At 42.4% G+C, this 17,390-nt stretch overlaps 1 protein-coding gene across 3 annotated transcripts; it reads right to left on the reverse strand.

The window, feature by feature from the left end:
* Positions 1–3,750: 3,750 nt before the first annotated feature.
* CLDND1 (claudin domain containing 1) lies at positions 3,751–11,159 on the reverse strand. Of its 3 annotated transcripts, none has more exons than XM_050961687.1 (5): positions 10,956–11,157; positions 7,363–7,655; positions 5,463–5,570; positions 4,865–5,002; positions 3,751–4,748 (listed from the first exon to the last, which is right to left on the reverse strand). In XM_050961687.1, the coding sequence occupies exons 2-5, from the start codon at positions 7,643–7,645 to the stop codon at positions 4,528–4,530; spliced, it is 750 nt and encodes a 249-aa protein (XP_050817644.1). In that variant the 5' UTR covers positions 7,646–7,655; positions 10,956–11,157; the 3' UTR covers positions 3,751–4,527. The 3 variants fall into 3 exon arrangements, with proteins under 3 accessions (XP_050817644.1, XP_050817634.1, XP_050817652.1); XM_050961677.1 differs by having other exon boundaries at positions 10,984–11,156; XM_050961695.1 differs by lacking the exon at positions 4,865–5,002 and having other exon boundaries at positions 10,984–11,159.
* Positions 11,160–17,390: the final 6,231 nt, after the last annotated feature.

Below are 17,390 nucleotides of genomic sequence, written 5' to 3' on the forward strand. Positions count from 1 at the left end.
CCACAGTGCGCCAGGCACTGTATAGATTCCTAGCTGGTGGCAGCTTTACCAGGTCCAAGCTGGTAACTAAGCTTGGAGGTTTTCATGCTAACACCCATATTTTGGACGCTAAGGTCCAGATCTGGGAAAAATGTTATGACAGGCCCTACCAACTTCACAGCCATGAAAAACGCATCATGGACCATGAAATCTGGTCTTGTGTGCTTTTAACCCTATACTATATAGATTTCACAGAGGAGATCAGCGTTTCTCAAATTAGGGGTCCTGACCCAAAAAGGAGCTGCAGGGGAGGCAGGGGGTCACAAAGTTATTTTGGGGGATCATGGCATTGCCACTCTTACTTCTGCACTGACTTTAGAGCGGGGCGGCCAGAGACAGGTGGCTGTTGGCCTGACACCCAGCTCTGAAGGCGGTGCCCTGCCAGTAGCGGTGCAGAAGTAAGGGTGGCAATAGCATACCATGCCACCCTTAATTCTCCGCTGCTATCTTCACAGTGGCTGGACAGTGGCGGCTCCTGACTGAAGGCCCAGCTTTCCAGGTAGCGGCGCAGAAGTAAGGGTGGCAATACCATCTCATGCCATCCTTACTTCTGTGCTGCTGGTGGTGGTGGCTCTGCTTTCAGAGCTGGGCTCCCAGCCAGCAGCTGCCACTCTCCAGCTGCTCAACTCTGAAGGCAGCGCCACCACTAGCGGCAGTGCAGAAGTAAAGGTGGCAGCAACCCCCCCATAACACCTTTTTGGGTCAGGACCCCTAAAATTATAACACTGAAATTTCAGATTTAAATAGCTGAAATAACAAAATTTACAATTTTTAAAATGCTATGACTGAAATTGAGCAAAATGGTCCGTGAATTTGGTAGGGCCCTAGTAATGAGTGTGTGACGGAGGGCTCTACTGATTGGTGGATGGCACTGCCTTGTGGTGGTTCTGGGGATTAGCTCTGCCAGGCCAGCAGCCCATCCGGCACTCTACCTCTTCTCCTCTCTAGTCCCAGGAACTGCAGCCTCCTCTTTATAACTCAGGCCTCCTGTCAGGTTGCTATGTTGTTTCCCTTTCCAGGGGTGAGTTAAAGTCTGTTCTTGCCAGCAATCTCAGGCAACCTTACCATTCACTGCCCCAGGTGCCACTCCGTCAGTGGCTGGTAGCAGAATCCAGGCCCGCCCTCTCCTCAGGGCTCCAGGTCAGGAACACTCTAATCAGCAGTCATCTGTTCCCTCCTGAACCTTGCTGCCCTTGCCTGAGCTGTTTCTATACCTTCTGGCTAACCCCACTCCTCTGGGTTTGCAGCCCAAACTCCTATCTCCCACGGAGTAACCACAGGTTACCTGCCTCTGTAACCCCAACCACACCTCCCTTCTCCCAGGGAGTGACTGCAGACTACTTCCCTGCAGCGCTTTTCTGTTGCCAGATTCCTGGCTTTATAAATCTGGCCCAGCTCCTCCCACAGCTGGACTTCCTCAGCCAATTAGGCCTTAGCACTCCTTGGCTTTCCTCCAGGTCCAGCTTATAGGTTAATTGGCTTAATTTACCCATTCAAGTCTCATGCAGGGTGAACATCCCCCATTAGAGTGTCCAAAAAGAGTGCTTCAGCATTTGAGAAACATCTACAGATTTACACTTTGGGGGGGAAAAAGGCATCTGGCTCCAAAGAGAGAGAGAGGTCCTATGGTTTAGGTTGAAAAGGATCAAGGAGCCAGAACCTTGACAATCATCTGGCTGAAACAAAAAAGATAGCTTGCCTGTAAACTGCACTGCCCCAGAACTGATGCAGGAAAGCTGAGAGCTACAGCACCATCCATTTATTAAGTAATAACATAGAAAGAACTTGGCAGAGACATCTAAGCAACAGCAGTTTCTCTGCCTTTTCAAAGGGCGACAATAGCAGCACCTCCTTCCTTCCGACCTAAGCAGACAAATGTCCCACTGAGGGTTCAAATGCTTTAGCTCTTAAGAGGAAAGGGGAAGGAAACAATCTGAGAAAAGTTCCCACCAAGGGAACTAACATGTTGGGGCAGGGGGGAACAGATCAGGTCATGAAATAGCAACTAGAAGCTCTCTGGTTACTCTTAGTTCTGCACAGAAGAATGCAGTGCTCTCTTGGAGCAGATATTGGCTCTGTTGGGACATTTTGGGGAAGGAAGGAGGCATCCCCATTCTAGACCTTTTAGGAACAGAGGGAAAGGAACTACCAAATAACATAGTGCTAAACTCTTTTATGCAGCAGCTGACATTTCAGCCATTGGCTTCAGGTTGATTGTGGCTTTCTGGTATCACAGACAGATCTACCTCCTTTCATTTTGTAAAGATCCCTGCACTGATGATAAATAATCACCCCCACAGGCACTAGGATCAGAGCACCAACTTTACAACACCTCACTAACAGTGACTATATCACAGATTTTTAGTTCAATATCCCATAATGGCTGTTCTGTTAGCACCCATGAAGCACTGTGAGTACTATGTGTTAACATCATTACTGCAAAAGGCTTTGGAAATTGATACTATCCTTAGCTTAGAATTCCAAAGTCTGCTCTGTCCATTTCTCAACTCTATGGTGAACACTGATGCTGGGTGTATGGTATCCCTGGATAGAAGTACAGATGCCGAAGTACACACAATTATATACAGGCACTCCTTAGCAGTTGGTTTGATATTGGTGCACCACAGGATAATAAGGTATTGCATATGATCAGCATATCCTTCAAACTGTCATTTTTAAAAAATTTATCCCTTTACCCAGTAATTTGGTTTGAGTAGAGACAACTGTGTAAAATCTTTCAAATGATTAATTCCAAAAGGGTGGAGAGGCACTGCAATGTTTAGCTGACACACACGGATACTCAGCACATGCCAGTTTTAAGCAGCAGGATGTATCAGTGTAAGCATGTTTAAATACTACTACACTTTCTTCTGCTGAAGTGCTTTCTTCTAAAGAACACAAAATAACGTCATCTCTTCATACTCTGACAGTTGCTATCAGAGTAATAGAAAGATTCTGTCTGCCCAGCAAAGGGACAGGAGCTAAATTCTGCTGTTATCAGATACACCAGTGTAAATTCAAAGCAACTCGACTGAAATGGAATTACTGTAGATTTACACAGGTGAGAGAGGAGAATCAGGTTTGGTGTGGTTCGCTGAGTCGGCAAATGCAATCCTGATGGGTACCCTTGTTCAGAAAGTTATTACAACTCAATTCACTTTCAATCAGATGTTTCTTTTATCAAACCAGCAGCAAGCAAGGAAGGGGAGTTAAAACTTGTTAACCAACTGGGAACAGAATTATTTACTCTCTGAATATTGGGTTTGTTTTCCCCCAAGCCGTACAATAAAGGCTGGACAGACTCTGAGCAGCTGAAGGGCAGATTTCTATACAGGATGAGCTAACTGGAAACTAAGATTTTTCCACCTCTAACTCAAAGGATGTGAAGATGAACATGCACCCTTAAAATTAAGTGATTTAAAAAAACCCCCACCAAACTCCACTCTCTTTCCTCAAAGAGAAAAAGGCTTTGTATAAAAACTGGTCAACTCTCTCCCATACTTGAGCACTATGAACAACAGTGACCAGACAAGACTGTATTAATCTGGCTCAGGCCATTTCCTTTTTCAATCAAATTCACAACAACTCTGATAACTAAACCAGAATAAAGGCTCAACAATTCTGTATTTTAAACAGGTGTGGGGCAAGGTGGGAAACAAGCAGCACATTTTTAAAAAACCTGTTGTATGCTACATTGATAAATAAGCAAGCTTTAAAAAAAAAAGTTAGATTTATTTATATATACACACATACAAACACGTTAACCAAATTAAATCCAAACCTTGCATTAGGCCTGTCTCTTCAACACAGGAAGGGAGGGGCCCTATTTTACAGCAGGCGCAAAAGCTACAGCTGACTGCCCCAATTACATCAGCCTGATCAGAAGAGGCTGAGAGGAAAAACTAATGAGAGTAAGAGAAAGAAACAAACTAGGTGACAACATAGATGTAGCTATAACATTTCTACACACAATTCTGCACATCCATGTCTACTTGGTGCTCTTAGGGTGCATCACCTGCTGGGATCTCATAACATGTAGTGCCCAATTCTATATTATTCACACTCTGCAGTTCTCTCATTCTTCTCCCTCTTTTCTTCCCCTGTTCATCCTCTGCTCCACAATGCCTCGCCTGTTTTTTCAGATCAGATTTAGATGTGAGTGTCCAGTTAGGGTAGTATAATTAGAAAGGAGGATGAGCTCTTAAGACTATTCCACAAACAATTGTTGGTTTTTTTTAAATTATATAATAAAAGTCTGTTAAAATTCTGCAGACTTCTGGCAAGAGAAAGCTGTTCAAGTTTGATAATTTGGCCCAGAGGCCTTTGTCTTCAAAACCTGCAGACCACTGAAACTCAACTGGCAAGAAGCATGCAGTGCACGGATCAGATACCTGACCAAAAGAAGGATGGCGTACAAGTGGGAAAAGGCCTATAATATTGAAACAAAATACTGTGAAGCAGCAACTGGCCATGAATGAAGTGTCCTATTTATGCTACACGGTATGTTTTCAAGAGGGTGAATTCCTTCCTGTTGGTGCGGGCTGCCCAGATGAAGAGAGCAGCTGCCATAAACTGTAAAGGAGCAGATACACAAGCCAGGCAGAAGGACCATCCAAATTCACTCTGCACATCATCAGGTGGGTGCAGCTTCTTGTGGAGCAACTCAATCCCAGCTACGTAGCAGCTGACTGAGCCCAGCGTACACAGACCTAGGGAATAAACAGTAAAGGACAATCAGCTCACAGTACAGATGCCCTGGCTGACACAGTCAGGGAAGTTACTCTGCTAGGAGAGGGAGAGGACTGGAGCACATAACAGGACCCACCTGCAAGGAAATGTAGGACTCCTATGGCAATGGCAGGGTAGAGGCTTCGACAGGCACAAGCACAAAGGCCAATCAAAGCCCCAAAGCACATTAGCCCTAGGCTGACGAAAGGCAGGAGGAACTGCAAACGCCAAAGATCTGTGTATATGTGTGAGAGAGAGAGAGACAGACATCCATCCATAGGTGTGTTAAAAACATGCCAGTGTCCGACATTCTCCCTGCCCATCTATGTTCATTCCCATACACTATGCCATCAGGGACTTTTAACCTGAGCTAGGAAGGACCACTGCCTGCTGTGAAAAGAGAGGGAGGAACTTGAAAGTGTGTTCACTTACTGAGTTTTAACACAACACTGTTCTCTGAATTAATCCTTTCCCACAGCAAACAAACAAATTACCTACCCTTGCCTTAAAGTCATAACTAATATCCAGGGTTATTATATGAAGCGTTGGCTGAGGTGGGCAGATCAAAATAGTGAGAGAATAAGGAGAGAGGTAATTCTAATGATTGAATCTGGAAGTGAAAATGTCTTCATTTCTTTTCCTTCCCAGTCTCCTTTATCCCGCACATCTACCTGCCAAAGGTGAAAGGCACTTACAGGTCCGGTTCAGGTCACTACCACTATTGTGGTTCCCAGGCTCCACGTACTTCTCCGCAAATTGATCAGAGAGGGAAAAACTGACGCAGTGTCTGACCATATCAGTTTCTGGAGGGGGAAGGACAGGGGAAGAAATGCAACAACCACCATTAGTTTTATTCCTTATTTTCATTTGACAATCCTGCTCCCATCCAGTATCTGCTGTTCTTTTTATATGAGAAATCCCTTTACTTCCGAGAACTGTTCTCACCCTAAAAATAGTTAATCTTTATAGAGACTAGCCACTCCCCCTTATCCCACTGCTTCCTGGATCAATTCACATCACACATTTACAGTCAAAGCAATAAATACCGTAACTCCTTCACAGTTCACCACTCTCATTTCTTTCCTGATTTAAGAGCACTATGTCCTCTTGTCAGAGGGATAAACAACTCTGTCACACTCTGACTCATTTTAATGAGTTTCATTACTAGGAGTTACAATAGTAAGCTGCATTTACTATAGATTAAGTATTACATCAGAGAGGAATATTGAAAAATTGTGCTGGCATATATAGGTCACTCAAGTTTTGTGTCAAGCTAGCTTCACAGCCAGCTGCCTCATCCCTTACATGACACCTCAGGAAGGTTGTTGTGGTAGTTGAAAGTAAAATACCTAATATGCGTGAGTGCTTGCCAAATTATTAAAGTGAGTGCTTAACTATGCAACCATAACTTTTTCTTTATACTGATATTCCATTAAAATAAATGTATTGTGCATTTATTTCAATGTGTGACATAAAATTAAAATATGCAGCACCTCCAGGCAATCTAGAGAGGTCTACACCAGCGCTTATTGATACAACAGATTGAAATAAGTGTGATGCGAGATACCCAAATATTGTATGGTCAGTGCTCTTCATTCTTTAAATTAGACATCCAAAAAAAGCAGCTGTGTTTAGCTCCATTTGAAGAGCTCACTGCCTTGTTAAACATTTCATGGAAGGCAAGTACACTTTTTAAACACTTCTATTGCTGTTATTTTTAAAACAAGTTTTTAAACATTTCATAGTATTTGTTCCCACTGAAAATTTGTCCATTGCCACTTTGAAGTTCTAAAAGATGCTTTTGAGTTGAGATGGTTGAAATTTTCATCAAAAAGATCCTTCATTAAAAATGGGGTTTCACAGAAAATGATTCCATGGGAAAATGTTGTGACAATTTTTCATTGTTCAGAAAAACAGTCTCTAAATGAAAAATTTCAGGAACATAGAATTTAAGCATATTCAAAAATTTTCATTTAGGAATTGTGAGAAAATGCCCACACCTTTTCAACCACACTGTTTCCTCTAAAAAAGTGGGGAAAACAATAAATGATATCTCTCTCAGTTGGAAAACAAAGTGCAGAAAAAACACAAATTACACTGGACTCACTTTAAGATGAAACTGAGGCTTGGTCTACACTACCACTTATGTTAGTATAACTGCATCACTCATGAGTGAGGAAAACCCACATCCCCCGCTGTACACAGCACTATGCTGATAGGAGGTATTCTCCCATTGACATAGCTACTGCCTCTGAGGGAGGTGGAATACCTACACTGATGAGAGAAGCTCTCCTGTAGGCACAGGTAGCATACAGCTATAGCGGCTCAGCTGCACTGAAGTGTAGACAAGACCTTAACATATCAAATCCTGGTTCTCTAAACACTCACTAGCAGCTGCATAAGGCTTTCCTTTTGCATCTTTAAAATGTTATATTTGCCCTGTTTAATAACCAGAGAAGCTTTTTGGAAAAAAGAGGTGACATAGATCCATTCTGAGGAAATACTGTTTGATATCCAACCCTTAAATTGCAGCTCAAGGCAGTAAGGAACAGGGAAGGTGGAGGAAAATGCTATTTGGAGGATGAACTAATTTACCTGGTGGGCTGTACCAGTGCGAGTTTTGGGGAACAGTGATACATCTCCGCCACAATCCAACTGTGCCATTGAACCGGAACAGTGCATCTGTATAAGTCTTCTCATCTGCATCCATACTGATGAATTCCTCCAAAATACTGCTGCTAAGTTCGCTGGCATTTCTGACTGGGCTATGGTACTCATACCAGAAATCTGTACCAATTGAGGCTACCATATAAATGGTGGAAATGAGGCAGAGCACGCAGGCAATTACTAGAGCTGTAGCAAAGCGGTTATCCATCATGGTGTCCCAACTGCGGGGGAAGGAGGAGGAGGAAGAGAATGGTGAGAAACAAAGAGGTTCAATTAATAATAATGGCAACCCCCCCATGCCCAAGCACAAGGTTGACCCTGCTGGGATAAACTGCTCCCTTTATCCCTCGACCAATCCCTCCCTGGATGCATAACAACAAGTCTTTCTTTTCTTGTTCAACATGTGGCAATGAAGGAGCAATGTTTCCGTTCAAATCCTGAACCCTCAGTTGATTATAAATGATTCAAGTGTTCAGTGAACATTTAAGATGAAATATTAACCAAGGTCCCTTCTACCACAGTAATCCTACTGCACTTGTCTGTCCGGCCCATTACAGTGCACACACCCACTGCAACTTCATTTGCACCAGACATCCACTCATGCTCAATTACCACACGTGTATTCATTTACAGAAAAGAAACTGTCATGCTTCTAGCCCAGGGGTCGGCAACCTTTCAGAAGTGGTGTGCCGAGTCTTCATTTATTCACTCTAATTAAAGGTTTCACGTGCCAGTAATACATTTTAACATTTTTAGAAGGTCTCTCTCTCTAAGTCTATAATATATAACTAAACTATTGTTGTATGCAAAGTAAATAAGGTTTTTAAAATTTTTAAGAAGCTTCATTTAAAATTAAATTAAAATGCAGAGCCCCCTGGACCGGTGGCCAGGACCCGGGCAGTGTGAGTGCCATTGAAAATCAGCTCGCGTGCTGCCTTCGTGCCATAGGTTGCCTACCCCTGTTCTAGCCCCAGGCAAGCCTCAGTAGGAGTAAGAAGCAGAGACAGTAAAATAACTGCTTGGGAAAGAACATGAGGAGTAATACAATGCACACTTTTAAATATTTATGTCATACCATAAAATCCTTTACAAATTGTCAGTTATGTGCCAAAGCAATAGGAAGTGCTTTAAATTGAGATTTAAAGGTGGGAAGGGACTAAGGATATGTCTACACTGCAATTAGACACCCACAGCTGGCCAATGCCAACTGACTCAGGCTAAGGAGCTGTGTAATTGTGGTGGTGTTCAGGCTTGGACTGGAGTCAGGGCTCTAGAACCCTGTGAACTGGGAGGGTCCCAGAGCTAAGGCTGCAGCCCAAGCCCAAATATCTACACTGCAATCAAACAGCCCCTTAGTCCAAGCCCTGTGAGCCTGAAGGAGCTGGCACGGGCCAGCTGTGGGTGTACAACTGCAGTGTAGATATACCCTCAGTGACTGTGAGAGTGGAGGGAATTATTAAGATTTATAAAGCTTGGTAGTGATGTCTCTCACTTTTCTCTTTTGTCCACAAGGATCTAAAATTGCTTTTCAGAGGGTATATTTAAAAGCACTGAATCTGTCAGTGTTCTTGGTTCTATTCAATTGGTGTAGCAGCAAACAAGTAATAAGCAAGCTTAGAGTCTAAAAAGGGATGATGGACACAAAGCACAACAACACAGCAGCATACGGACCCTGAAGTATGAATGCTCTGTCAATTTTTTTTTTTGTTTTTAATGTGTTTTTATTAAAGTAGGTAAGGGAGGGAGATTGATGTACATTGATTACAATGAGGATTGAGAATGCCCAAAGCATGGGGTAGGTGAAGGACAAAGCGCACACAAGCAAAAAAAAGCTATTTTCACAGCAGCAAGTGATGAAATTGGGGATGAGGTGATAAAGTAAAGCACGGAGTGAAAGCTTTCAGCAAGCAGCAGCTTACATTTCATATAGGAAAAAAAGGGAAAGTCATCACAGAGAGCTGAAAAAAGGGGGAAGTCACAAATAAATTACCAAAATAACTGAAACTGGCATGATTATACTGTGTTATTTTAATAAAATATGCAGAATTGTAAAATATTGTGTGAATTTTTTAATTTTTTGATGCAGAATTCCCCCAGGGGGTGCGACTCAGTTTCCCTGGGTGTTAGTGGTTTAATGAGGTGATGGGAGAGAGAGTGGACCCCAAGAAGGGCTGTCACACTGAAGGGGGTTCCCTCCAGGGATCGTACAGGCCAAGAGTGGACATGACCTGTGAGTTTGAGACAGACTGCACTGAATCTCATGGGACCAATATCCAGGAAAAAAGAACTCAGAGAATTTAACTCAAGGCAGATAATGAAAGAACTCAAATTAGCATTGACCCCTCTCCCCTACCCTCCAATTAACTTTCTCCCGTTTCCTCTATTGCACTTAAATCAGCATGCCTCTTTCACATTGCATAAAATGTGCTTCTTTTTGGAAATGAAAGCGGAAAATCCCAGAATACCCTATTTACCCTTTTTCACTTTCCTCAGAAGTCTTACAGTATGGTGATCCTCCCTCTGTATAAGGATAAAAACAGGGCACTGTTTTTAAGACCCAGAGAGGAAGGGAGGTTATTCAAAACTAACTTAAAATTCTGCCCCTGAACTGCTCTGGGATCACTGGTGGTGAGTTCACCATGGAGCAACTTATTTATCGAAGGTACCAAGCCTTTCGTTTGTTTTTTGTAGCAAGCAGAAAAATGAAGTGCAAATTTCCCATCTGCCCTAACGGCTCCATTCATTCAGTTTTCTCTTATACACCATCATTTCACAAATGATGATCTATTTAGAGAGACATAAATGAGGTAGTTTAAGCTTACCATTTAACTTCTATTTTAAATAACTACCCTTACAAAACTGTTAATTTTAAAAAAGTCAATGAAAACCTTTGCTTGAATGCAAAAATTCCTGTGTGTAGTCCTACTATTGCACCACTATGCTCACACCCAGGAAGCAGGAGGTTAAAGGAGCCAGGCCAGTTTCACTGACCAAGATACATGAACCATCAAAGAGCGGGTGAATAGTTAAGCTCCTCAAATTCTGTCCTTTGTGACGATTTCTCAGATAATCAGTGATGCTAGTAAGGAATGTTATGAAAGTTAACGAAAGGAGAGAATACGACTTTTAACCTGAGAGAGTCCTTTATTTCACACAGTTGAAGGGTATTTCATTATATTTAATTGTCCTGAAGGGGACAAGGGACATGACAGGCACCAGGAGGAGATTATGGGGATTTGAGGAGGAGTGTGACTCAAAGTGAAAAATAAATAAATAAAAGGGAATAAAAATCAATAGGCAGAAAATCCTCAGATGAGGGGGAAAAACCCATTACCCTCCCGCAGTGCCCTGCCCCCACCTCCCTCTGTCTCCTCTCCCCCCTCCCAGCCCCCCTCGGTACTTTCCCTTTGTCAGCCCCCACCTCAGTGCCCTGCCCCCCGTCTGTACTCCCCCACCTGCCTCGATGTACCCCCCCAGCGCACTCCCCCGTTACCCCCTCGCCGGGCCCTCTCCGCACTCACCGTCCACAGCCTCATACCCCCTTCCGACTCCGCGGCGCCGTTTCCGTCTCCCACCCCCGCACCACGCGGGGAGTGGGATCAGCCCGGAGACGCTCACCCGTCCCCCTGCCGCCGGGCATCCTGGGACATGTAGTTCCCCGTTGGCTCCTCGGCGCTCGCGGAGGGCGCGGGGCGGGGTACCCTGGGCCTTGTCGTTCACATGGAGGGTTGTTCGCAACGCACCCTGGGAGTTGTAGTCTGCACGGCGCTCGGCATCCTGGGAGTTGTAGTCAGTCACTGCTTGGGCAGCACGCCCCCTAGGCGCTGATGGGATAGGGAGAAGCAATGGGTCCAGGGTCACAAAAGCTACATTTGTGCCTGGGCAAAGCAGAGTTAGGGTCTCCTCACATGCATCTGGTTGGCTCTTCTCCTCATCTCTGAGGAAAGAGAGCAAATCCTCTGCAATCGCCGAGTGTGGCTGGGCACCTGCAACTCACCAGTCAGAGGCCCGCATGGTTAAAATCATAATTAAAAAATTATTAACATTTGTTAGATGATGTCACATCTCCCAGATGTTCCCTGTCCCATTCAAACGGAAGCTGATTCTCACACGCTGCCCTGGCTGCATGAATTGGGGCTTCAAGGAAAACAACAGAGTGTGTGAGACCAGTAATAATTGACGAGTTTTGAGAAACAATTACCTCCCCAATCCATTTAATAAAATCCCCACGCCTCCCACACATCCTGCAGGGGTTAAATGAGGGTCCTATAATGGGCAAAGGAATTCATGTTAAGAGTGTTTTGGTTAGAAACCTAGAGTCTAACCACTCCCTGCTGTGGTTTTACAAAACCAAAAGCTGACCAACAAAATCGTGCAAAACTAAAACAGAAGCTCCATCAGAGATGCCGTGTGCGATAGGGAGGAGGGGTGGCACATGAGGTCAGATGGCCCCAGGATTTCTGCCAGGGTTTATAGGCCCTGCCCTGAACCCCACTGAATATCACCAGAATCTTTAAATTCTTACCCCCGCCCAATCAACAAGTGCATGTCCTTCCTGTCCTTCATTCTGGTTCTCCACATCTCTAGTGCTTTTCATAGGAGAGTCTACCTCTTGACCAGCTGGAAAGCCTTCCACAGTCCACATGACCTAGAAAGCTGGTGGGGGTGGGGGGGAAGGGGAGAGGGAGAGAGAGATTCGTTTCAAAATAATATTTGAAGCAGAATTTTATTTTTTACAAAAGTTTTTGTACACATTTGTTTCAATATTTTAACAATTATTTTCAAACATTTTCATTTTGCATTGGTCATTTTTTAAATGAATTTTTTTAAAAAGGATTTATTTTAAATTTTGAAACTTTTTTTCAAATCCCACCATATGATTAAGATGACATAAAAATTATATGGATGCTGATAAAAAATTTTTTCTTCTCAGTTTTTAATTTTTGCTTATTTTCCTCTTTACTCTCTGTATAATATTTAATTCGTCATTTTAGCCACATAGCAAGATTTTTTTAAATGTATTTAAAAATAAAAATTTGTTTTGGAAAATTTGCTATTTTTAAAATAGTAAAAAAATATTTTTAATAATAAATATTGATTAAAAGTTTTGCATAAATTGGTCTTTTAAAGCTCAATACAGGTTCTGAATAAGATTTGTTAATACTTGTATTAGCCTTCATTATCTTTCCATATAACAGTTTTATAAAAATAGCAAAAATAGATTTTTTAAAAAAAATCTATGTAAAAAGAGCATTTTTAATTAAAAAATGTTGGTTAAAAAATTGTAACCCACTCTAATGACCATTATTTCAAATCTCCCTAAACTGCAGTAGAAACACCAGTAGACTCCATTAGAATTTTTCAATAGTCTCTTGGTTTTTACTGCTCACTGTTGGTTTCTTCTGTCCTCTTCATTTTTTTTTTTTTATCAGTGGCCCAGGATCCAGCCAACCAACTGATCGATTCTGTCTTTCCAAACCCTAGTTGCCAACTGTAATTTCCACTAGGAGAGAAACCCAGTGGAGAAGAACGTGCCCTACATCTGCACAACCATCCTGAAGAATAGCTTCGGTTGGCACCTCCATCCACCTTCCATCTACAAAACTACCGCCCACCCCCTTGCCTATATATTGACTCAGTCAGTGCCTGCAGTTCTTACCCCAACTAGTGTTACAGCTTCCCAGCGTTGCAAGACCCTACGGAGGACAACATGTCCTACATCTGGCATAAACAGCATTTTAGGTATCCTAAATTGGTAACAAATAGAAAATGACCCCTCTCAGCTGGCATGCCTCTTGCTGTTACAATGGCAAGTGTTAAAGAGATCCCAGGCTGGAATCTGTATCAGCTGGGTGCCTGCAAACTTGCCATAGTCAGTGTTGGCAAGACTATAAATTGTTTCCTCTTTAACGGGTGGGCAGATCCTGCTGTTTTTCCCCTTAGTGCAGGGTTCTGAACTTATGAGTTCTTAACAGTTATGAGTTATTGCATTCTGTTTTATATCCAAATTTACCTCTGTTCCCCTCATATTATCTCACTGTTTATTACTGTCACTTTTTATTTGATGTATTTATTATTTCATTTTATATAAACACCCTGGGACAAAAAGCTTGAGGCACATGTAAATTTACAAGAAAAGCACATTTAATAAGTAAATATAAAAAAAGAGAGACTATCAGCCGATTAAAAATCTTGATGCTGGAAATGCTGAATCATGAATCTAAGATTACAGAAAATGTTATTTACATTCAAGAAATTAAAATCAATATTGCCTTAGACTTCCTATGCTGATAGTGTGGCCACGTATCTCATTTCTGAGTTTATCACAGAATCAGAAGGCTAGTATCACAAAGGTACTAACAGCCTTTTACCACCGAGAACAAGAAAATCATCTGATATGAGTGCTATTTTCTGCAAAGCTGCTGCAGATTTAGGGGAAACACATTACACTTCAACTTACAGCCATCATGATTAAGAGCGTCGTAAATTTGCCTTAAATTTCCTTGGTTTTTCCCATAGGGAAGACTGGGAATACTGCAAATATTGAGGTAATATTAGTTCTATATCTATGGCTATTAGCCAGGATGGGTAAGGAATGGTGTCCCTAGCCTCTGTTTGTCAGAGGGTGGAGATGGATGGCAGGAGACAGATCACTTGATCATTACCTGTTAGGTTCACTCCCTCTGGGACACCTGGCATTGGCCACTGTCGGTAGGCAGGATACTGGACTAGATGGACCTTTGTTCTGACCCAGTATGGCCGTTCTTATATTCTATATCTAAGGCAATTAGTACATTTTAAGCATGACAAACGTATGTAAAATTGTCCCAAGATGCCTTTTTGAACACCGCAAAAATATAACCATTAAAGGAGAGCGGTGCTCATTCAAACTAGTGCTTAGAAATGACTGAATTTAGGGCTAGATTTCAGAAGACTTCAGCTCCCAAGTGGCTGCATTTTCAAACGATCTTAGCTGAGCGTTTTGAAAATCTGGCCACAGATCTGGTTACAATGGTGGCTGAGAAGTAATGAGAACATTTGAAAAATCTGGTCCTAATTTAGGTGCATAAAGGAGAACTAAGTTCTATTGAAAACCTGGTTGTAGCTGTGGGTGCCAGAAAATCTGGCCCTACATGAATAAGAGTCCTTACTGAATCAACACAATACAAAAGCAAGGCTAATACATTTAAAATACTTTTTTTGCTGCCTTTTTGACAATTATAGATCACTTTTTAATTATTTATGATAATGCTTCACGTTGGACTTGTAAACGTTCTGAATTATTTCTAAAATAATTGTTAGTAATATGGTAACTCACTACAGCACCCAGAAAGCATGCTAGATACTCTACAGAACAAATAGAAATGAGCCCTGTTGCAAACAGCGTACACTATAATTTTTAACTAAACAAATGAGCTTAACAAACCGTAGGGAAGGGATAGAGTGTGAAACTATAAACTATGTAGTTTTTCAGTTTGGGCACATGCATATCTTGATGACTCAGTTAAGGTCTTTTTAAATATTTATGACTGATTCACTTCTTGTGAGCATTGTGGAAAAAGTTAATCTTAAGGAGAAATTGCTATTAAATGGTTAATGATGAGAGATACAGAGAGAGCCCTGCACACATTTATGAGCATTCCCTGAATCTAGTTCTAAACACACATATGTATTTGCTAGTGTGCTGGAATTACTGTGGAGCTAATTTTAATTTAGCATATTTCCTGACACAGTGACTGAAGGGAAAGGAATGCCCATACCATCTCATCTGGGTATACAATTTTGCAAGTGATTTTTGAAGGAAAAAGTCTCTTTGAATAGAAATGAATGAAATTGGCCCAGTTCTCAACTTACTATTAGAGCTGGTCGAAAACTTCTGAATTTAAACATTTTTAAAAGAAACATGGGGACAAAGTTTTGCAAAAATTATTCTTATTTTTCAGTCATCTCTAATCACTGTGCCACACAATCACAGAAATAAGAGATGGGAAAGTTCTTTTATCTTGTTCAGTCCAAGGGGTCTCAAACCTTTCTGTTCTATGATCACTTCATAACAGGGATCTTTTCACAGATGATCTCATATCCAAAAAACACCAAACACCAAACCAGCTGGCTCTCTACATCTTTCATTTAGTGGACCAATGGGAAAGTTCCCAGGATCACTGATGATTCATAAATCATCTATCCTTGTGCCTGGGAAGGACAGGCACTACACAGTAACTATACTTTGTGGAGTTTGTGCACTATAATTTTAAATGTTCTAAGCTATGAGGCTTAGCCCATTTCTCTTGAAAGACGGTTTCAGAATCTATAGGGCTGGTGCAGGTTTGAGGATGCTGCTCATCAGGCCTGAGGTGCATTGGCAGAGTTGAGTGGTGGAGTAAGGCTGGAAAAGCTGTGGAGTTTGCCGATCTAAAGCTGCAGGGCTGAGTGGAGGAGAATGTTGGAAGAAGACGGGGGAGAGCGGCTGGAAATCAGAACTGAGATTTATTGGCTGGAAAGGGTGAAGATCAGTTATAGAATAATCAGATGTGTTGCTGTTTAGGAATATTGGCATTGGCAAAGCTGTACTGGAATCAAGGACTTTAAAACAGAGATTTTTAAATCCAGACTAAGCAATGCTGACAGGGCTGTGCGTGGGGTAGCTTGGAATTGGAATAGCAGCAGATGTTGCAGATCAGAGATTAAATGAATTAGCAAAGCTTTCAGTACAACAGCAGGAGAGAATATCATAGAAGCTACATACCAGAACTGCATGGAATTTGTAGTGCCAAGGGGAGGCAAGACTGGAATAAACAGGCATTTTGGAGGTCAAGAGTGAGGTAGTTAGGCAGAGCTGGCGATGGGGAAGGAAGAGCAATTTTAGACTTGAGATTGCAGCAGAAAATGGAAACAAGGACCCTTTCTCACTCTTAGCCACACAGAGAGGAATCCAGAAATGGAATAGCAGGTAGTGCTGCAAGCAGGACCGGCTCTAGCCATTTCGTCGCCCCAAGCACGGCGGCACACCACAGGGGGCGCTCTGCTGCTCGCCGGTCCCGCGGCTCCGGTGGACCTCCCGCAAGCGTGCCTGCGGTAAGTCCATGGGAGCCGCCTGCCGTCCTCCTGACAACTGGCAGAGCGCCCCCCCGCGGCATGCTGCCCCAAGCACACGCTTGGCACGCTGGGGCCTGGAGCCGGCCCTAGCTGCAAGTCAAGGCTGATATGCATCGGCAAAGCTCTGTGTGCAGATCCAAGGACTGGAATAGCAGCATTTGCTGCTACTGGTTAGAATGGAGAAGGCAGGATTTTAAACAGCTTTTCCTTAGTCACATTTATATAGGTGATAGTCACTGTAACCAGAAAATCAGTTGACAAAATAAGCCAAGGTATAAACCTCCAAGTCTTAGAAAAATATATAAACAGATTAACAACAATTTAGTCAAGAGATAGAGGGAAAAAAAGAACATAATGCTGCATTAACCACTTCCTGGTTTCTCTCCATCACCTCAAACCTTCTCACCTATAATAATATCCCGCTTAAAGAGAAAGAAAGGAAAAAAACCCTTACCCAAACAGTTCAAAACCTTAAAAAACAACAACAAACAACAACAACAAACCTTAAAAGCCATCATGGTCAAATGCAAAATGCAGATAAAAATCAGTTAGACAAAAAAATCCAACTCAACCCAATCGACTCCTACAGAACATCTGACTTGAGTGGGTTTGACTAATCAGACCCTCCTTTTGCTTGTCTTTATATGATTGGCTGAGAGGGATGCAGAACTGTGAATATCAAAGTGTGTTGGGGTGTGGTTTTTTTTTAAAAGACGTTTCTTAAGATCTTTCGAAAAAAAGAAGAAAGATCAGCCCTGCTATCTCTGATGATAATAGTAAGGGTGGTGTCAGCTCGTTCAGAGACGGAGCTTGATCATTTTTTTTCGTTAAGATGTCTGAGATAAATTTGAGCTATAACG

This window comes from Gopherus flavomarginatus, chromosome 1 (assembly GCF_025201925.1).
Source record: "Gopherus flavomarginatus isolate rGopFla2 chromosome 1, rGopFla2.mat.asm, whole genome shotgun sequence".
Classification (NCBI taxonomy): domain Eukaryota; kingdom Metazoa; phylum Chordata; order Testudines; family Testudinidae; genus Gopherus; species Gopherus flavomarginatus.

Coding starts and splice junctions, on each gene's coding strand:
- CLDND1 (XM_050961687.1), bottom strand. CDS start 7,645: ATGATGGATAACCGCTTTGCTACAGCTCTAGTAATTGCCTGCGTGCTC. Junction 5,571..7,362: donor GCACTGGTACAGCCCACCAG/GTAAATTAGTTC, acceptor TTCCCCCTCCAG/AAACTGATATGGTCAGACAC. Junction 4,749..4,864: donor AGTCCTACATTTCCTTGCAG/GTGGGTCCTGTT, acceptor TTTATTCCCTAG/GTCTGTGTACGCTGGGCTCA.